General features: G+C 41.0%; 1 protein-coding gene, 1 long non-coding RNA gene and 1 pseudogene across 6 annotated transcripts in view; 1 reads left to right on the forward strand and 2 right to left on the reverse strand.

Moving 5' to 3' along the window:
• Window positions 1-22,500, forward strand: part of CTIF (cap binding complex dependent translation initiation factor) — a 483,939-nt gene that overhangs the window by 412,276 nt on the left and 49,163 nt on the right. For all 5 annotated transcript variants that reach the window (XR_008917834.1, XM_007486656.3, XM_007486658.3 and 2 more), the window contains one exon: window positions 4,057-4,212. Coding sequence is in view for 4 of the 5 variants with exons in the window: in XM_007486656.3 (XP_007486718.1) it covers window positions 4,057-4,212 (156 nt within the window). In the remaining variant the exon portion in view is untranslated. The remainder of the gene's footprint in view (window positions 1-4,056; window positions 4,213-22,500) is intronic.
• On the reverse strand, window positions 426-21,577 carry LOC103095345 (uncharacterized). The gene is made up of 3 exons (XR_001628540.2): window positions 21,399-21,577; window positions 18,224-18,255; window positions 426-885 (listed from the first exon to the last, which is right to left on the reverse strand). It is a non-coding gene; the product is annotated as an uncharacterized LOC103095345 (long non-coding RNA).
• LOC130458681 (U2 spliceosomal RNA) lies at window positions 16,196-16,331 on the reverse strand (annotated as a pseudogene).

Below are 22,500 nucleotides of genomic sequence, written 5' to 3' on the forward strand. Positions count from 1 at the left end.
CCAGTTTCCACTGGACAGGGCAAAGCTTCTTAGTCTTCGTGAAGAAATTGGCAACCTGTGACATGAATGCCAAAGATAACACATAGGGTTGGATATGTGTGGTTGGGGGGAGGGACGGTTGGTGGGCTAGGGGCCAACACCATGCTCCATCTCTCCTTATAAGACCTACCACTGTCCATCCTTTGTAAGAATCCTTCCTCGTTTGTCACAAGAATTAGCTTTCGTCTCCCACCCCTGGAGCCCATGAGAAAGTCATCATTGCAGTCATTAAAAGTTTTCAGCCCTATTCCAACGTGACAAAAGGAAAGGGACATTGAATGTCCATACTTTTTGTCTCAGTGATCCCATTGCTAGGGATTGACCAAGGTCAACAATAGGAAAAAGGAGGGGAGGGAAGAAGACACACACATAAAGCAAAAACCACTTTTAATAGAAGCAAAGAACTAGAAACAAAGTAGGTAAACAATTTGTGGTACATGAAAATAATGGAATATTGCTACATAGTAAGAAACAAGGCTATGAAGAATTCAGAGAAACATGGGAAGACAATTGTGAACTAGTACAAAGTGTAGTAAGCAGAACCAAGAAAACAATGTATGCAATGATTACAACAAAGTTAGTAGAAAGGAAAGAAATGGTAATGTTTGTGGAAATTTAATGTGACAAATAATAAACAAGTATGTTTAAACTAAAAATAAAAAAGGAATGCCATAATTATAATGACCAGGCTTTTTATGATCCAGAAAAGAGAAAAGTAACCTCTTCCTGCTTTGCAGAAGTGGGTGTGAAATGTTGCATATGATGTTAGATGTAGTGATTGTGTTGGCTGGTTTTCCTGGATTGCCTTTTTTCTCTTCTTTTTCATTCTTCATTACAAGGGATTCACTGTATAGAAAAGAGATATATTCAAAATTCAAAAGGTGACATCAAAAGGAAAAAATGTTCATAAAAATAAGATTTGGGAAAAGGTGGGGGGCTTTGGATAGAGTTCATGTTCTTCTAGCTCCTCTGTTATGTAAACCTGGTTAATTCACCTTGGTTTCCTCAGTTCTGATATGAGATAGTGATGGCTACCCATTCTCTTATCTCACTGGGATGCTGGTGACCCAATAAAAAATGATGAAAGATTAAAATATAATTCTGGTCATACATGGTCATTACAAGCTTCCAGGGCTTCAAGAGAAGCAAATTAGTGAGATATCAGTGAGTACTATGTTCCCATTTTGGAAGGAAAAAAACCCCAACCCTTACCTTCCATCTTAGAATCAGTACTGGTTCCAAGGCAGAAAAGTGATGAGGTAGGCAATGAAGTCAAGTGACTTGCCCAAGGTCACTAGGAACTAGGTAGCTAGGAAGTATCTGAGGCCAGATTTGCACCCTGGAACTCTGTCTCTAGACCTGACTCTCAATCCACTAAGCCACCTAGCTGCCCCCTTTGTTCCTTTTTTTTTAATGTTGCTTTTATGTTGGCTGGTGGTGGGAATTCTCTTCCACTATGACTATACATTATAGCTATGATACAGTAAATCATATAATTTTGCTCGTGAAGGAGAATATGTACCATGCTGCAGTTGTTCTGGATGGAGTTTTGCAAGAGTTGATGGTGATGTTCCAAAAGTTGGTATGATGATACACTGTTGAGCATCCTGAAGATGCTCAACCTGGGTGTTGGTATTTATAGAAATTTCCTCCCTGAAACCATCTCCTTCATTATTTCTTTCAGCACAATAGTATTCTATTAGATTCATATACCATAATTGTTCAACTGTTCCTCAGTTGATGGCCACCCCCTCAGTTTCCAATTGTTTGCCAACACAAAAAGAGCTGCTAAAAATATTTTTTGCATCTCTGGATCCTTTTCCTCTTTCTTTGATTTCTTTAGGAGTAAAGGCCTAGGAGTGATATCACTGGATCATATGTGCACAGTTTGTTATATATCGTTTTGGGGACATAATTTCCAGAATGCCTAGACTAGTTCATAGTTCCGTCAATAATGCATTATTGTACCAATTTTTCATAGTCCCTCTAGAATTTAGTCATTGGCCTTTTCGGTAAACTTTGCCAGTCTAATGGGTGTGAGTAGTACCTCAGAGTTGTTTGAATTTGCATGTCTCTAATCATTAGTGATTTAGTGCATCTTTTCACAGATCTATTGATAGCTTGAATTTCTTCTGAAAACTGCCTATTCATATCCTTTGACCATTTACTATTTGGGGAATCTGGTCAACATCTGTTCAGTTGCTCAACCCAAACACTGTCTATTCTCCAAACCCTCAAACTTCACTCTCCATCTGAGGCACACAGCTGTCACATCCTCAGTGTCTATCACTATGGGAGGATGTGTGAATGGGGGCCTGGGGGGGGGGGGCAGGATAGAAGAGAGAGACAGGGACAGAGAAAGAGACTGAAGAGCTCAGGTAGAGGTTCAGGACCAGGCAAGATAAGGTGAAAGCTTGCCAGTCAGAGCCCAGGGTGATTCCAGGAGCAGGGGAAGGAAATGTAGGTAATGGCTTGAGTAGAGACTCCGAGAATAAGATGGTCAGGAATGTAGGAACTTCTTTGTTAGGCTACCAAGAGAAGAAAAATCTTCATCCCTGCTCCTAAGAAGATTCTATTCTATTGGGATCTGAGAGTGGTCAGGGAAAGGAACATGTCTGTGAGTGTCCGTAAGTATCTCGGAAGATGAGAGGGGGTGTCAGAAAGGTAATGAGTAATAAGGCTGTGCTCCCACCTCTTGCCCTCTAATTCCAGAAGTGGCCCACCCTCACAGCAGACAGCCTCATACTCTCAGCTGAGGAGTTCAAGATCTTGAGTACAGAATGTTGTGTGTGTCATTAGATATGGTGGTGGTCTTGGTCTCATTGAATAGTTTTTCTTAGTAGTCACTGGGGAAAACAGGTATACTAGAGAATGTACAAAAGCAAAAGTTAATCCATTTAAACTTTTCAAAGAATAAATGGCCAGGGGCAGCTAGATCATTTTGTGGATTGTGATCCAGGCCTAGAGACATAAAGTCCTGGGTTCAAATCTGACCTCAGACTCTTCTTAGCTGTGTTAAAGTCATTTAACCCCTATTGCCTATCCTTTACTGCTCCTCTGTCTTGGATCAGTACTTGGATCAGGACACAGTATTGATTCAATGACAGAATGACTTGATCCAATGACTTGGATCAGGACACAGTATTGATTCAATGACAGAATGACTTGATCCAATGACTTGGATCAGGACACAGTATTGATTCAATGACAGAATGACTTGATCCAATGACTTGGATCAGGACACAGTATTGATTCAATGACAGAAGGTAAGGGTTAAAAAGAAAATGAAATGCCTCTGACACCAGCTATTGGGGAGTCTGAGAATGAAAGATCTCTTGAGCTCGGTGGTTCTGAGCTGCAGTGAAATAAGTGGATCAGGTGTCCACATAAAATTCAGCATCAATATGTTGAACCCCAGGATCCAGGGGATAGTCAGAGACAAATGGCTCAGAGTTTCCATGCCAGTCCTGAGAGGGTTAGGGCCCATTAGTAACTCTTGAATTAAGCCTGGGCAAGGAGAGAGACCATTTTCAAGAAAAAGTATGAATACATTAATGAATTAATGAATAAATGAACCAAGAACTAAGTTATATCCATTAAAGGCATTGTCTTCTGATGGATGACTCTTCTGTAGCTGAAATTCATTTTTCCCTATGTTACTAGGGATATTCACATTCATGCAATTTTTTTCCCTTTTCTCTTTATTTTTCCCCTACATTATTTCCAAAGACCATTCAACTGGCCCTTAAAGGGAAATCTGCTTCATTTCTCCACTTTGTCCCTCTCTCTTTTTTCTTTCTTTTTCTCTTGTTTTCTGCCCTTCTCCTCTCTCTGTCTGTCTATCTGTCTTTCTCCCCTCTCTCTTTTTCTATCTTTTTCTGTATTTTTTTTTGGCTCTGTCTCTCTCTCACACACACATAAACACCTCATTGTTTTCATTTTTCATCCCTTCTTTCCTTTCTCCCTCCTTCTTCCAGCACCAAGGTGGTTGATGCCTTATCTCCTATCTCTTTGCAGAAGGATTTCACCATGCGAGAGGAACTGCAGCACAAAGATGTGGAACGCTGGCTAGGGTTCATCACCTTCCTCTGCGAGGTGTTTGGCACCATGCGCAGCAGCACCGGGGAACCATTCCGTGTCCTTGTCTGCCCCATTTACACCTGCCTCAGGGAGGTAAGAGATACTGATCCTTCCTCTGCCTCTCTGTCCCATGCTTCAAGTGTCCAAGTGACTAACCACAAGAGTTGGCCCTGAAACTCTCGGTTCTCTTCTTTCTTTTTGGATGATCTGTGTGCATATGTGTGAGTGAGAGTATATTCTCCAAGAGGTTTGGGGGTTACCTAGCATTGTTCTTTGAGAAGAAAAGCACCAGAGAGTATTCTATTGGAATGATCTTTTCATTGATAAATTGGACGATGGCTTCTAAGGCCCCTTCCAGCTCCATAGATATGAAGATGAATTCTTCCTACTCCAACACTGAGATGAACCAAGTGGCCTCTTAAGTTCCCTTCCATCCCTACACAGAACCCTTTATTTCTAGGCAATATTTTCTAAGTGAAAGCATGTTGATCCTGGAGAAAGAAACCCAGGATTTGAGCTCCAGCTCTGACTCTTAGCTATGTGGCAATAGGAAAAGTGCTTAATCTCTCTGAGTTTAGCTTCCCTATTTTAAAGACATAGATGGTACTTGTATTGCCACCCTCACAGAGTTAGGATGAGGAAAGTATTTTGTAAACTTTGAAGTGTTATGCAGCTAAGTGGCTCAGTGGAGAGAGAGCCAGGCATGAATTCTTAAAACTCTCAGGTGACAAATTCTTAAAATTTTTAAAAATATATATATGTATACATGTAAAAACATGACAAACATCCACATACATAATCGTTTTATCAAATTTATTAACAAATTCAGTACCATACCAATTAAAATACCAAAAAACTATTTTATAGAACCAGAAAAATAACAACAAATTTCATCTGTAAAAACAAAAGATCAAGACTATCAAGGGAACTAATGAAAAAAAATGTGAAGCATGACCAGATCTTAAACTATACTATAAGGTAGTAATCCTTAAAACAATCCAGTACTGGCTAAGAGTTAGAAGATTGGATCAATGGGATAGATTAAGTGTTTGATAAACCAAAGATCCCAGCTTTGGGGATAAAAACTCACTGACAAAAACTGTTGGGAAAATTGGAAAACAGTATGGCAAAAATTACGTTTAGATCAATATCTCACACCCCATACCAAGATATGGTCAAAGTGGGTATGTGATTTAAACATAAAGAGTGATATAATAAGTAAATTCAGGACACCTAGAAGAGTTTACCTGCCAGATCTATGGAGAAGGGAAGAATTTTTTACTAAATAAGAGGTAGAGGACATTACAAGATATAAAATGAATGCTTTTTATTGTATTAAATTTAAAAGTGTTTGTATAATAATGCAGCCAGGATTAGAAGGGAAGCAACAAACTGGAGGGGCGGGGATTCATAGCAAATTTCTCTGTTAAAGGTCTCATTTATCAAATATATTAAGAACTAAGTCAAATTTATAAAAATCCAAGTCATTCCCCAATTGAATGGTCAAAGGATATAAATAGGCAGTTTTCAGATGAAGAAATCAAAGTTATCGATAATCATATGAAAAAATGTTCTAAATCCTTCTTGATTAGAGAAATGCTAATTTTAAAAACTCTGAGGTACCACCTCACAGCTATCACATACGCTAATATGGCAGTGAAGGAAAATGATAAATATTGGCACGGTTGTGACAAAATTGGGACACTAATGCATTGCTGGTGGAGTTGTGAACTGATCCAGTCATTTTAAAGAGCAATATGGCATTATGCCCAAAGGGCTATAAAAACAATGTATATATCCTTTGATCGAGTTATATCACTACTAGGTCTGTATCCCAAAGAGATTTTTTTTTTAATGGAAAAAGGACCTGCTTATACAAAAGTATTCATAGCTACTCTTTGTGATGGTGAAAAACTGGAAATTGAGGGGATGTCCATCAATTGGAGAATGGCTGAACAAATTGTGGCATATGATGGTGATAGAATACTATTTTGCTATAAGAAACGATGAGCAGGATAATTCTAGAAAAAACTGGAAAGACCTACGTCAACTGAAGCAGAGTGAAACAAGCAGCGCCAGGAAAACATTGTGTACAGTAACAGCAATATTGAGGAATGATCCAATGTGATAGAGTAACAACAATACAATGATCTGGAACAATTCTGAGGGACTTATGAAAAAGAAAGCTATTCACCTCCAGAGAAAGAACTTTAGGAACAGGAATACAGATGAAAACACATGATTTATCACTTGTTTATTGGGGTATATGACTTGGGGTTTAGGTTTTATAAGATCATTCACTTACAAAAATGAATAATGTAGAAATATGTTTTGTGTCATAATACATGTATAATCCAGGTTTAATGGCTTACCAGCTCCAGGACTGGGGAGGGAACAAGGGAGGAAGACAATTTAGATCATATAACTTCAGAAAACTTATGTGGAAATTTGTTATTAAAATAAAAATGTTAAACTAAATTTAAATTTTTTAAAGGATGTATGCCCACCAAATATGTTCTCCACTCTCATAGCAGATATCCTGAACAAGGTCCATATGGAAAAATAAATTTCCTATAGATGGTAATATTCTCCAAAAGTTCCTATTTTTAAATAGTATTATGCTGTTTTCATCAAGCCCCAAAACGTAACAGGACTGCTTTTACTTTTTTTTTTAACCCTTACTTTATGTCTTAGAAGTGGTACTAAGTTTTGGTTCCAAGTCAGAAGAGTGGTGCCAGCTTGGCAATGGGGGTCAAGTGACTTGCCTAGGATTATACAAGAAGGAAGGATGTCAACCCAGGATTTCCCATCTCTAGGCCTGGCTCTCAATCCACCGTGCTACTTGGCTGCCCCTGTCTGACAGGGCCTTCCTTCTTTTAATTTAATTTTTCCCCAATATTGTTCATTTTTGTAAGTGAGTCATCTTATAAAACCAAGTCCAGACTTAGTAGTGGTATTACTGGATCAAAGGGTATGCATAGTTTTATAACCCTTTGGGCATAATTCCAAATTACCCTCCAGAATGGCTGGATCAGTTCACAGCTCCACCAGCAATGCATCAGTGTCCCGATTTTGCCACATCCCCTCCAGTATCAACAGGGACTTCTTAATGAGATTCATGATTACTCAACAGAGATCCATTGAACAATCTATGAGCATATTGTGCCCAGAATTATTATTATGAAGGAATAGAGCAGACTGGATTGCATTTGGAAAGTTATTCAGTTCCTTTGATAATCCCCAGATATTTCCCAGCACTACTATTCATCTTTTTTAGCACAGTGATGCTATGTAGCAAATCTTGGGATATCATTACCTTTGAAGAGTCAAAATAATAGGTAACCCAAAGGGCAGTAGAGAAACACAGGATAGGTAAAATGTATTGCAGATTTCCAACAACCTTGTCTAGACAGGACTAGACTCTTCACTGTCTCTTCATCAGTACCTTGTGCTCTCTCTCCTCTGGATTTTTGTATCTTTCGTTAAGCATGGAATGCCCTTCCCACCTCTGCCTGTAGAAGTCTTGAGCATATTTGAAGGGCCAGGGAAGTCCTATCTCTGCCATGATTTTTTTTCTGACCAGTACCATTCTGCACTGAGCTCTCTTTCCCCCTAGCTTCTATTATTCTAGGCCATTATTTTCTGTACTCTTCATTTAACAACTAATAACATGCTACCTGGTGCTGTAGGTATTTGTGGATATGTCTTATCCCTTCTATCCAACTGTCAGTTCCCTGAAGGGAGGGATAATGTCAGTCTTCAGCCCTGCCTTTCCCACTCTGACTGCTATAGTGCCTCGTGGTATCTCTTCTCTGAACAACTAAAGCATCAGGAGTCTGTGTGAATTTAGCACTGATATGCATGTCATCTTGTCTTTCTTCCCAACCGAATTGTAATGTCCCTGAGAGAGAACAATTTGGCCAGTGAAGGAATAACAAAGCCAAAAAGACAGACTTCTAGCATCCCTCCCAATATTGTCAAGGCTACCTCTGATACACTCTAGCCATGGGGAAGTTGTAAGGGAAACCATGGAGAGCCATCCTCACGAAAGGGCCGTCTCCAGCCACAAGCCTGCACATATCAACCAGTACCACCGATGAGCAGTGTCGGTCACTAGGATTTGGCATCCCACCTCTCAGTCCAGGCCTTTGGAGTCAGAACCAGGAACTCTAGTACTGTGACTGTGTTATTAGAGACGGAGTTGGAGATCCCTTCTCCCTCTAAATTTATCATCTTGTGCTCTTCCAGAAGGACTTCCCAGCTACTCATCTCACCTTTTCCTCAGCTAATGGTGATTTCTCCCTCCTTGAATCTTCCTAGAGTATTTCATATCTCCCCTCCATCCTTTCACCTTTGAACTTGCATTACATTTATTTGTTAATTCCTCCTATTCAATTATAAGCTCCTTGAGAGCAAGAGCCTCATTATTGTTCATCTTCCTTGCACCAGTCATTTACACACACATTCATTACTTTGGCTATCCATAATTAGTTGCTGACCACTCCCTGATGAGACTATTCCTTCCATCAGTGCAAGTCAGTACCTTCTGTGCAATGTTCTTGAGTCTTTGAGGGCTACCTGGGAAGCTGAATGATTAAAGGAGTTGCCCCAGGTCACATGGCCAAATTGGAAATCAGTTCTCCTATCCCTTCCCTCTCTCCACTGCACCTCTTAGAGGGAAAAGACTACAAGCCTGGATGAGGAAGGGACTAGAAAGAAAAGTAGGACAGGACTCAGAAAAGAAAAGATGGACCCAGCACTGTATTAGGCACTCTAGAGTGCAGTCTATCAACTAACAAGCATTTATTAACTACCTACTATGTTCCAGATACTGTATTAAGCACTGGGGAAAGCAAATACAGGGGAAAAGGTACTCCTTGATATCCAGGACATTTCCTGCTAATGGAGGAAGACACTGCATACAAGGAAGCTGAAAGACACTGGGAATGGGGAGGAGAAAGTGCCTCCCTTAGGTGGCATTGGTGGAGAAACAAGAGAGTCAAGAGCAGAGTCAGAGAGAAATGTCATGAATGTGGCTGACCTGATCGCTTTCCTTAAAAATGGAAGCTTTGAGAGGAGTTGACCAATCAGAGGAAGTGGCAACAGGGCCAGGGTGATCTTCCAAGGATAATTCCCCAAAGAAGGAAGGGAGGTTCAGCTCAAAATTCATTTCCTAAATGAAGAGCATGAGTCCTACCAAGTTCAAGTCCACAACCCCCTTGAGCTAGCGTCCTGGACCCTTGCTCCTCAGCACATTCCACACATGGGATAAGGACCCTCCCCATAAAGAGTGAGTGAAGTAGTCAGGAAAAGAAGACAAACTCATGAAACAATAAATTAATAAGACTATATACAATAAAGAGTAGACAGTGCAATAAGGATACTTCAAGAACAAGATGGCTCCACATTTGGGGAGGGACATCAAGAAATGGAAGAGTAGCCAAAAGGGCCCAGAACAGTAAAAGTTATAGAATTCATGCCATCTGAGGATTCATTGAAGAACTTGAGGATCTTTACCCTGGAGAACACCTAGGGGAACAGGATAGCTGTCTTCAGGTATTGGAAGGACTGTCACAAGGAAGAAGGATTGCTCCACTTATCCCCAGAGGGCAGAACCAATAGTTGTTACAGCAATAGCTGCAGAGACAAATTTAGATTGTCTATAATGAAAAACTCACTAACAATTAGAGCTATCCAAAGGTGAAATGGGCTGCTTCAGAAGATTAGAGGGTTCCCTTCTCACTGGAGCTCTTTAAGCATTAGGTGGATGACCACTTATTGGATCTGTTATAGAGAGAATTCTCAGTCAGGTCTGAACTAAGGTAGATGGCGACTCAAGTCCCTTGCAGGTCTAAAATTCTGTGATTCTACAGAAGGCATGCTAGGTAGCTGGAAGATATGATGATGAGTCCACATTGGAGAGGGCTTTCAATGCTGAGCCTACATGTTCAGACTTGGTAGAAGAGGTGGTAGGGAGCCATCCATGAGTATGTTTGCCAAGCAAAAGGTGAATCACTCAAACAAAGAGGAAATAGGGTTCAAGGTTTATCTCACTGAGACATTGCCATTTTTCCTCCAAACTCCAAATGATGAGCTCTGGCTGTGTCTCCCCCGAGTTTCCTTTTTATGTCTCTGCCCATAGTCTGCAGGAAGAAATGACAGGTGGCTTTCCTGTGATGAGACCCAGCTGAGGGGATGAAAGAGCCCCTGTCAGCTGCTCAAGTATATGGTCCCTGACACGGCATCTTCCCAGCCAGCCTGTTTATTCCAAGTGATGTGAGATCAGGTAGGACTGTCCCAGTCCTCCCAGATTTGGGTCACGATGAGTGATGGGATCATCTCTGGTAATGAAAAGAGACTTGTGTTGATCCGTTCTTGGCAGGGGCTGAAGGTCTGGGCTTCAGGGACACTGCCCAGCCAGTAGGCTAGAAAATGAAGATTGCCTTGGAGTCCACAGCAAGATGTATGTGTGTCTGAGTGGGAGAGGTGTTCATGACTGAGTTTCACCCTCATCTGTATAGATTTCTCTCTTTGGGGGGAATGGGGCAGTGGAACAGGATCTGTTTTGTTTTTAATTAAGTCAGTAACAAGAAAAAAGGTAGAAAGAAAACAGGAGCCAGCATCTGAGGAAACAAACTGAGGCAAGGTAAAAAGCAGTTTAAGATTGCTGAGGCAGCTAGTGGCACAGTGGATAAAGTGCCAGGTCTGGAGTTGGGAGGGCCTGGGTTCAAATGTCCCCTCAGGTCCTTTTCTGAGCTGTATGACCCTGGGCAAGTCACTTAAACCCATTTGCCTAGCCCTTGCCCTTCTCTCTTAAGACAAAGTAAAGGTTTAAAGAAAGAAAGAAACTTTCTAGATGTGGCTTTGAATCCTCACTCTGCCATATACTTAATTGTATCTTTTTTTTCCCCCTCTGAGCCTCAGTTTCTCTATCTGGAACGTGGTCTCAGGGATGACTAAATGATCTCTTGGGCTCCTTCCAGCTCTGCATGATCTGCCAAGGTGCTGTGATCATTTGACCCATTCCCAGGAAGGGCCCTGGAATGAATTCAGCCTGCAGTTTGGTTATATTAGTTGCTGAGATCTGTTGGTTTAAACTGATCCTAAAACAGATTTTTCCTACCATGTTCCCTGAGTAGCACTTCTTCTGTCAGTTATATCCTAACATAGTCAAATCTCACTACATGAAACCATTTGAGAAGAAAATCTGAGACTGTGACGTCTGAATTCTAAATTTCCAATGTTTTATAGCTGGACCTTTAGCGAAGTTCTAGTTCAACTCCCATCTTAAAGATAAACTGAGACCCAGCTAGGTTAGTTGACTTGCTCAAGGTCATATATCTATTAAGTGGCCAAGCTGAGACCAGAACCCACAAGTCTCCTAATTCTCTGGCTGGTACTCTTTGGCCTGGGCCTTGAAGAAAATGCAATTTCTCTCTGTCACAGAGAGAAGTGATTTACAAAGTTTACAAGCCTGGAGTCCTGTGTTAGTGAAAAAAAGAAGAACCACTAGTAATTAATTGCCTATTCATTTTTTGAAAATACAAAGGAGTACAGCTAACATTGTTTTTAAAGCACTTGAAAATGATTGGCTCTCTTAAGTAGCCTAAAAACAAGCCTCCCAGCAACCAAATTCACACTATTCATTTGCTTGGCAAATTCTTTTTTCATCCAGAATGCAAAGGTCAGCCGCAACTGGACATGGCCTAGCTCTCATGAATTCTAAATTAATGGGATCTGAATTAAGGGTCATCTTTCAATCTGGGGGTGGCCCCCCCATGGCTGCCCTTATAGTTCTTGTCTATTCTGACACGCCTTGCATGGCGTTGCCTCTCCTCACTCATGATTGTTATTCTTTCCTGTTACTACTTCTTGGAGGCTTCTTTAAGACTTGGACAGACTAGTCCTACCCCTTCTCCATTCTTGAACACATTTGATAAAAAGGTGGTCAAATCAAGGAAAAATGTAAGTGTCTTTCCACCCTTCATCTCCTCCTTCCTTCTTTTCTCTTTCAATCGCTCTTCTCTCCTTCTACCTCCTCATTCAACTTTTCTTTTTCTCCTCATCCCTTGTGACTATTTCATCCTAACATGACAAACTCCTCCTCTCTCTCTGTCCCTCTCCTCCCAGTCTCTCTGTCCTTATAATCTCTCTTCCTCTGCCTCCTACAGAGTTCTGGCAACTACCACCAAAGGTCAGGGACTAAGTGAATAAGAGGAAAAGGGGCTGGGGAATTCTGCTTTGGATCAGAAACATCTCTCTACCCCTTCCCAGTAGAACCTTCCTTTATCGTTTCTTCTCTCATCTTCCCTGTCCTGTCCTGCCATCTCCTCTGGTTTCCTGTCTCTCTTCTCCTTTTCTGACCTCTCCTCTCCTCTTTATCCTCTTTTTTTCTCTTCTCTTCAGTTTTTTTTTTTTTTTGTCTCCTCCCCTCTTCTCTCTGGTCCTCTCCTCATCTCTCTAAGAAATCTATTAGCACATCAATCCCTCAGTCTGGCTCCCAAGAAAAAGCATGTGGTAGAACAGTACCACTGTGGGTGGGGATGGGAGCCCACTTAAGAAGAACTGGGTGGGCTGATCAGAGAAGAACGAATGCTTCTGGCTAATGAGAAGGATAACATAGAGGTCAAGGAGGCAGAGTCTCTCAGGAAGGGAAATTGCTCCTTGCAACAATGAGTGAGCCACATTTTTTCCCCTTTGGCTTGCACTCAGTCCAACTGCCGACATTGTTTTGGCTCTAGGGGAAATCTGACCTTGGGAAAGGGTAAAATGAAGTGGGTGTGGGTGGGGATCCTCTGGTATTTCACTGGGCAGAAAGATGAGTCAGGAACATATTTTAGATGGACTTTTCCAGGGATGCTTTTGCATTTTCAGAACTCTTTCTCATTGTGCTCCCTATAGTTGTTTGGCTACTTTTTCTCAGGGATATGGGACTAGGACCACGTTCACCTGCCAGTGCCACCTTTAGTCTCAAGATGGAGACACTGAGGCATTGGCAGCCTGAGAAACTTTTCCCCCAAAGTAGATATTAAGCTAGACAAAGTCTAATTCTCCCACCCCCTTATCTCTTCCTTGCCAGACCATGCTTCCTCCCTAGAGGACTGAGGAAGATCCCACTAGACTTTTCCTTTGCCAGCTTGAAATCAACTACTCTAGGATTTTTGTTGCTTATGAAATAACTAGTAAAGGCATGGAAAGTCAAGGGTGGGATTGGATCATGGGTCTCCCAATGACTATTTGATTTCTTTGTCAATGGAATAAAATCTCAGCTCCTGCTTGGAATTCATGGCCATTAGGCCAACTGAAATTTAGCATTTCCTTCAGTTATGAATTTTTTAAACCCAAAACATTATTCCAATAAGATATCCCTAATACTTTTCCTTAAATGATGATACTGGAAGCCAGAATGCAAAAAGTTAAAAGAAAACAATATATGTAGTATTCCACGTCCATAGTTCCCCCTCTATTTCAAAGAGAAGGCTCTACATCCTCATATTCTTTGCTTGGGGACAAGCTTGGACATTATATTTTAAAAAACATTGTTTTACAAAAGAGAGAGAGAGATCCCTAAGCTTCACCACACTCTTAGTGTTCCATGGCACCAAAAAAGGACTCCTGATTAAGGCTAACCTACCTCTGACCTTCTACCCTTCTCCTACAGTCACTGATAGCTCTTCCCCTCTTCCCCTTTAGTCTTGGTTTGCATCATTCTCCTGTATAATGTCTTTATCTTCCAGTCTACCCATCCCACCTATTCCTTCAAGACGTTTAGAAAGCTTCCTTTGACTACCCCAGCAATCAGTTAGCTTTTATAGTCATCTATAGTCACTTTTTTATATATAAATCATCTCTTTGTATGGCAATAATAATCACTGTAGGAGGCAGCAGATTGAATTCTGGGTCTGGAGTTAGGGAGATCTGAGTTCAAACACAGTCTCAGACACTTCCTAGCTATGTAACCCTGGTCAAGTCACTTAACCCCTGATTGCCTGACAAAAGAATCCATTGGATCCCCTGGAGAAGGACATGGCAAACCACTTCAGTATCCTTGCCAGGAAAATCCCATTGCTAGCAGTGGTCCATGTGATCAAAAATAGTCAGACACAACTGAACAACAATAATAACAGCTGTAGAGCCTACCTTAAAGTTGCTGTCAACTGAAGTGTAAATATAAAGAACTTTGCAAATTTTAAGGCACTAAGGAATCAGCAATCACTAGTGTTGTTTCCAGCCTTTTATTTTTAACTTTTTACTGTACATATTGCTTTTATGCCGTGTCTCCCAAGACTTAAGATCCTTTAGGAAAAGGATCATACTTACTTATTTCTCTCCCTCTTATGATCTAGTAAATATCACTAAGGATAGAATTATTTTATTTGGAAAAAAATGTTTAATGTTATTATTCTGCTGAAAAATCTCATCATACAGCCAAAAATAAAATAAAATAAAATATCATAAGATGAAGTTCCTACCTTCAAAGAACTTAGAGTCTAATTGGGGATGCAAGATGAAACTAAGTCTTTATGAGAAGTTAGAGTAGAGAAAAATCAGTGTAGCCTGGGATATTTAGTAAATGTTTCATAGAAGAGATGAGATTCTACATTCAGCCTTTAAGGATAGATAGGAATTGGAAAAGTGGAAAAGAGAGGAGAGGGAAGTAATATAAGCATATGTTTTACAAAGGAAGAGATGAGTACAGTTTGTCTATGGGATAGTAAGAAGACTGGTCTAACTAGAACAGAAGGAATGGCTTGAAGGTTGATAAGGAAAATATTACATAGGACCTTCCACTGAAGAGTAGAAGGATGATGGGATAACTTAAGCCACCCTCATCCCACTTAAAGTGACAAGATGTTATATACAGCCTATTACCTTTGTCAGCTGAAAATAATCAACCAAAGGCATGAATGAACTAGGGGTGAATCAGGGCTAGACGTCAGTCAACCAGGGAATTGTTTAGATAGTTTGAGTAACTAGACCATTCCTTGTGGAGCTTGTGTAAAACAAGTGAGCTAATTTAGAATGAAGGATTTGTGTCTGGAAGCAGAAAGAAGAGGGTTTGGAGTCAGGAAGACTCATCTTCCCAAGTTCAAATCTGGCCTCAGATACTTGCTGTGTGACTCGGGGCAAGTCACTTAACTCTCCCTTAGTTTCCTCAATTGTAAAAATTAGCTAGAGAAAGGCATGGCAAAGCCCTCTGGTATCTTTACCAAGAAACCTCAAATGGGGTCATGAAGAGTTGGACACAATTGAAAAGTGTGCTTCAGACCTTCCTTTGGGTCTTTTAACATGTGTGTGCCAATGAAATACCTGAGCTATTCATCTATTATCTTTCACTCCCTCTACATCACTAGCCTACATCCTTCTTCATCATGTATCCTTGAAGTCATTTCCTTATGTGACATCTTACACACAACTCACCACTGACAACATATTTCAGCATGCTCATATGAGCATCTCTGCATTGTAATTTTAGATCCCCCAAGTTTGGAGCCTTTGAATACTGTGATAATCTTTGCTTTCCTGCTAAAAAGTATCATTGAGAGAACATTGGGGATGGGTGTTTGTGACAGGGAGAGGCTAAAAGCTCTGTATAATTCCCAAATGTAATCCTGCCTGCCTTCCCACTTCCTCCTATACAAGTTTGGGTTCGCTTATTGTCTCTCTGCAGTACCTGTTCAAGATTTATATGCTAGCGTCCTAAGTCAGTGACCTTCCCGTCAAGCTTCATGTCATGATCTTGGCAGTGGGGACTCTTCGTGCACTCGGTCTTTCCTGTGCTTAGCATTCTGTTTCTACCTCCGACTCCATCACTATGCCTTTATAGAGACTTCCCCTGTCCTGGGAATGTACTCCCTTCTTCTTTCCCAGTTATTCACTCATTCCTAGCATTACTTTGGATTTATTTATGTACGCATTAGAGCTTCCATTAGAACGTAAACTCCTTGAGGGTAGTTGTTTTTGCCTTTGTATCCCCAGCATTTAGCATTGTGTCTTGGAAAGAACAGGTATTTGATGCATGTTGGCTGGATTTAATTGCATCATCTAATTTGCATTGCATTAAGGAGACTCGGAAGATTTTTCTAAGGCTTGATTCAAAAAGCATAGTATCACCCCCAAATCAGAACATCTAGGAGACCAAGCCATCTATCAAGCCATCTATCTTCCATTTGATACTACACTTGATCTTAGCCAAAAGGCTGAGAAGTGATATCCCTCTTCCATTTGGATTCTACACTGGTTCTCCCTCATGATAGTAGCTAACACTTAAAAAAAAACAAACAAAAAAACCTTACCTTCTGTCTTAGAATTGATACTAAATATTCCCAGGCAGAAGAAGAATAAGGGCTAGGCACCTGGGATCAAGTGACTTGCCTAAGGGCACTAGTTAGGAAGTATCTGAAACCAGATTTGAACCCAGAGCTTCCCATCTCTTGACCTAGCTCTATCCACTGAGCCAACTAGCTGCCCCTGGTAACACTTTTGGTGAGCATACATCTTCCTTTTCTCCCTTCACCTCCTTAGTGTCGATCAAAGCTCTCTCTCAGGTTTAGGCTATCAGGGAATCTTATATTTTCCCCATGGCTTAGGAGACACCTTGCAGAGAAGAGCCTTGAAAGGGGCTGCCCTCATGCTTAGTGAACTTAGAGAACTAAGGTAGACCCTTCTCCTAAAATTCCAAACAGCCATGTTAGAGCTTTGACTTCCACCCCACGGACTGCAGTGTGGTCCACCATGTCCATCAGCTGAACAAGCCTTCCTGGACTCCTTTCATCTGGTGATGAATCATTAGAGACCAAATGTAGGGATTCTTTTGTCACTGGTGATAATAAGAGATCATCATAGGAATGCTGACAAATCCCATGTGTTTATAGCTTTGATTCAATACATTATACTTGGAGAGAAAGCTGGGTGGTGCAGTGGATACAGCTCTGGACCTGGAGTCAAGAAGACTCATCTTCCCAAGTTCAAATCTGGCCTCATACACTTACTAACTGTGTGACCCTATGCAAGTCACTTAACACTGTTGCCTCAGTTGTCTCATCTGTCAAATGAACTGGAAAAGAAAATGACAAACCACCTCAGTATTTTTGCCAAATGGGGTTAGAGAGAGCCAGATACGATTGAAAAAACTCAACAACACTATTTGGAGTCTTGGACTTGAAGCCCAGGGCCAGAGTCCAGGCTCTACTGCTTACAAGCTGATTGACCCTATGTAGGCTATTTAATATCTCTGATCCTCAGTTTTGCACAACTGTAAAAGGCTAATCATTTTATACTTTTTGGACCACCTTCTTCACAGGATTGTTTTGAGGAAAGGGCTCTAGAAGACCACAAAGATAGTTATAAATGTTCTCCTTTTCCTCCTCCCAACTTATCTCTAAATGCTCTTTGATAGAAATGGTGGCCACTAGATGTAACATAAGGATCTCTGCCAGCCACATAGAAAACTACACACTACACACTAGAAAACTACATATTAACATTATCTATGTTCAATTTTATTTTTTAATTTTTGTTAAATATTTCCCAATTCCATTTTAATCTGGTTTGGGCTGCACTCAGAAGTGTGTTGGACATCTCTGGTCCTGACCAACCAATCTTTAAGCCCTAGGAATCAAGGGATTCCTTGTGTGGGGACCAGAAGGCGGAGAGGAACACAGGTGCTTCCATTCACAGTATAGTTCCCACCACAGCTGTCAGCACTCCCCTTGTCAGTTGATTCTGCCAACATTTCCACCAGGGTATTCAGGAGTGCCAGGAACAAGAGAAGCTGTAGTATACTATACTAGAGGTTTGATGAATGTGAGAAACAGCCTTGGTAGTGAGAAGGTTCAACAGTCCCAGAACTTATAATAAGTTGATGGGCATTGTGGTGAGAGCTGGAGGAGGGCTTGTAGAGAGAGATTGGTAGAGATGCTGAGAGATACAGAAATGCTGATATTGAATTAATTCTTCCTTTTATCACTGTGGTGCGCGGAGAGTGCCAGAGGATACCTGTGTTAGTAGAGATTCATGGCTTATATTCCTTCAGTATAAGGAGCATAAGGAAGCAAACAATGATGAAGCATAAGCTCAGGTTCAGTCTAGTACTGAATTTTACCTGCTTATAAGCTTGCTTCTGATTCCCCGTAGCTAGAAAAAGAACAAAAGAACAATAGGCATAGTTACCAAAGTGATTAGCATGGTTATTTCTATTTCTATCAATATATATTTATTTATTACATACATAAAATATAAAAATAAGCATATTTCTATGGTTATTTCTCCCATTTAAAAATACACCAAAAAAGTATAACCATTTATTAAAACAGGTAAGTATAAACATTATGTGATAAAATGGTCCTATGGAGGAAGTTTCCCCCAAAGCAGTCTAAGATACAATTTTTTTATGAATCCTTCTCTGTTGCTCCCATTTTAATCTTATAGAGAGACTTCAACTAGAATTTCCTTTGCAAATTCTGTTTTGACAAGAGTCAAATGCCTTTGATCATATTTCTGGAGCTTCAGTGTAGCTTGGCATCAAAAGCCCTTATATTATTGCCTTGCAGCTGCTATTGTTACTTTGTCAACTTAGAAATCATCCCTGATGTTGCTTTCTTTCAAAGCCTTGTGATATGTAGCCCTTCAGAGATCTTTCTTTTTTCGTGTAGCAAAAGTCAAAAGAAAGAATTTATACATATTTTGCTATAATGCTACCAGTCTGTATGAAACCTCTGCAACTGTCTTTTTTCCAATTAGACATTTCTCTTTGAATGTACCTTTTCAGGAAGAGAACTGAAATCTCTACCTCTCTTACACCCACCTTAACTTTTCAATTTCCTTATCTAGATCTGTAGCAAACTGATATTTTTAACAAATGATCCTCTTAGCAACAGCTCTAATAGGATCAAGATACTAACTTGCTTCTGATAAAAAAGAAAAAAGAAATTTGAAGTTACAAAAATATCCACTTATGCCAGAAACTGTTTTCTAAAAGGACTAGTATTTGTTTCAGAACAATCTGTTTTCAAATAACATTTAAACAGAAAACTTGAAGTTTCCAAACAGATTATTTAGAGAGGTTTCATAACAACATCTCAGTGCCCAGACAAAAAGCCCCATGCTTTGAAATATCACATTGGAGGTAAAAGTGTATTTGTGTGAGAGAGAGAGAGACAGACAGTCCTTATTTGTCTGGTGAGAGGGTTGGCTTATGTTTGGACCAACTTAACTTTGCAAGAACACATATATTGAAGCATTTTTCCTTAATGTGGCACACTCCCAATATTTCTTCCTCTGTTACTCTGTCTCTCTGTCACTTTCTCTGTGTCTCTGTCTCGTTTTAAGTTGGAAAGAACTGTTAAACCCTACTGAACAATAGTAACACAAACACTCCAGCAGATCCAATTCTTGGTGAGATCCCAGACCCCATCGGTCCCCTAATTACAGTGAGTGGTTTGTTTTCTTTTCAAAGGGGTGGGGGCATCCTCATTTTATCTATTGCCTACTGAGAAAACAATAGTTAACATATGAATGTGAAGGTTATCCTTCTAGATTTGTCCCAGCCTCTCAAATTAAAGGAAAAAAGGAAAATATTTCTCCCCTTTGTCACCTTCTCAGATGCAGGGACTTAGGGGAATCACTAGGAACCTTAGTAAGGAATTTCCTTTCCCATCACTCCCTTCTCAGTGGTGGAGGAGAGGAGCCATCATGGGGTGTTCCTCTGTGGGTGTCTTTCTTTTCCCCACCACCCACAGAGCCCCAGCCTCCACTGTAGTGTGAGGGCAGATTTAGCTTTCCCGCCCTTCTCCCCCTACACCTCCTCCTCATTCCTCTTATCTCCTGGGGCCATACCATGTAATTTTGAAAAATATTCTAACGGGGTAATTAATGTCTGAACTTCAAGAGGCCACTGCCTTCTGCAGAACAGCCCTGGCGGTGGGTGGGACCTGGGGGAAGATTAAGAGGTGGAGAAGTGAGAGGGAGAACTTTCCAAACTGTCAGGTAGACGGCAAAGAAGAGAAAATTGTACCTTGTTGGACTAGGACGTGCACTATTTATATACACACTTATATGTATGTTTTTAATCCTCAATATAAAAAGACCCAGGGATGCAGCTAAGGAGCAGGCATGACAGTATAATAGCAGGCCCCTCCTGGAAGAGCCTAAAGACTCTGCTCCCACTACAAAAATATGCCAGGTCCTAGGCACCCTCCTACAATACAAGGGAGCCTGTGGGTGTGGGTGAAGGAGAGAAGGGGAGGTGAGAGCATCTTGGCTACACAGAAACTCAGGCAAGGACCAAATTTGCCTTCAATAACTTCAAAAAGCCACAGTCCCCCTTCAGATGTTCAAACTCTATTTCCCCACCCTCCTAGCTCAGACTTCTTCATTCTCAGCGAGGCAGACTGAATGATCTCATCTCTGGAAGGTCCTTTTTCCTGCTTTCTCTCTCCCTAAATCTTTCTTAAAATGTAAGGCCCAGGCTAGGAGGCTTCACAGATTTCCTCAATTATATAGACTCTGAATTTAGCATGTTGGTGTACAAGATCATAGATTCACAGCTGGAGGGTCACCTGGGCCAACTCCCTCATTTTACAAGTGAAGAAACTGAGCCCAGAGGAGGTTCGTGGAAGTACCCAAAGAGGGTACTGCCTTCTCTAGGCAGTGAGCTGCCAGAGTTGGGATCACACTGTTTTCTGACTCTGTGCCAAGCACTAGAGATACAGAGAAAGGCAGTCCCTGCCCTCAAGGAGCTCCTGAATTATGAGGAGACAACATGTGAACATCTATGTACAAATAAGCTATAGAGACAGAATAAATTGGAGATAAAATCAGAAGGCAGGCAGCAACATTAAAGAGGACTGAAAAGGGCTTCTTTTAGAAGGTAGGATTGGAGCTGTAAAAAGAGGACTAGAGAGCAACTAGGTGGCTCAGCGGATAGAGGGCCAGCCCTAGAGATGGGAGGTCCTGAGTTCAAAGCTGGCCTTAAAAACTTCCTAGCTGTGTGACCCTGGGCAAGTCACTTAATCCCAATTTGCCTACCCTTAACTACTGTTCTGCCTTGGAACTGATACTTAGAAGATTCTAAGATGGAAGATAAGGGTTTAAAAAACAAATATATAGAGGCAAACAATAATAACAATGATTAATAGGATTGTTGTGCTTTGATATTTACCAAGTATCTTCCTCACAACCATCCTTTAAGGTAGGTTATACAAGTATTACCTCTATTTTACAGATAGAAAAAATTGAATTCTAGTGTCAGCAAAGGAAGGGAGGTGAAAGTATCTTACCTATTTTAAAGAAGTCCATGTAGGGACAAGAGTTGCCATCACTCACTTGCCCATAGTCATTCAGCTAAGAAACGTCAGAGTAGGGAGTCAGACCAGGTCTCCTACAAATCTGAATGAAAACTGTGAATTAACAAGAATTATCTACATGAAATAAGAGTAAGTCCACTTTGGGGTGGGGAGGACGGTGGGCAGGGTTAGGTAAAACAGAGGGCTGGCAGTGTTGCCCTCCCTCTACCCTTCAAACTCCAGTGGTTCACTATGAGTTCTAGAATAAGATAGAAGCTCCTATGTAAAGCTCATCACAACCTGACCCTGTCCCTTTTTTGCCAGTCTTTTTATATATTATTTTTCTTTGTACTTTGTGGTTAACTGTACTGGTCTATTTGCTATCATTCAGTTGTATCAGACCCTTCATGACCCTATCCTGGCAGGGGTTCCCCAAACTACACCCCAAGGGCCACATACTGCCCCCCAAGGCCATTTATCCAGCCCCCATGGCATCTCTTTCATTGGTGGACAGTGAGAGGACCACAGGATGTGACGGCCCATCACTTGTTATGGCTAGCAGTGACAAATATGGAACCTGACATCGACCATCTCCTTAGCCAAAAGCAGGCCCATAGTTCCCATTGAAATACTGGTCAGTTTGTGGATTTAAATTTACTTGTTCTTTATTTTAAATATTGTATTTGTTCCCATTTTGTTTTGTTTTTACTTTAAAATAAGATATGTGCAGTGTGCATAGGGATTTGTTCATAGTTTTTTTATAGTCCGGCCCTTCGGTCTGAGGGACAGTGAACTAGCCCCTGTGTAAAAAGTTTGGGGACCCCTGCTATAGGGTCTATACTGTCCATGAGGTTTTCTTGGGAAAGATGCTAGAATGGTTTGCCATTTCCTTCCCTAGTGGATTAAGACAAACAAAGGTTGCCCATAAGTGTCCAAGGCCAGATTTGAACACAGGTTTTCCTGGTTCCAGTCCCAGGGCTCTATCCACTGAGCCGCCTAGCTGCTTCAGGACTTGCTATTACTCACACACAACACCCCATTGCCCATCTCTAGGCTTTTTTTTGGTTGTTGTTTTCTCCATGCCTACAATATGTTC

The sequence above is a fragment of the Monodelphis domestica genome, chromosome 3 (genome assembly GCF_027887165.1).
Source record: "Monodelphis domestica isolate mMonDom1 chromosome 3, mMonDom1.pri, whole genome shotgun sequence".
Taxonomy (NCBI): domain Eukaryota; kingdom Metazoa; phylum Chordata; class Mammalia; order Didelphimorphia; family Didelphidae; genus Monodelphis; species Monodelphis domestica.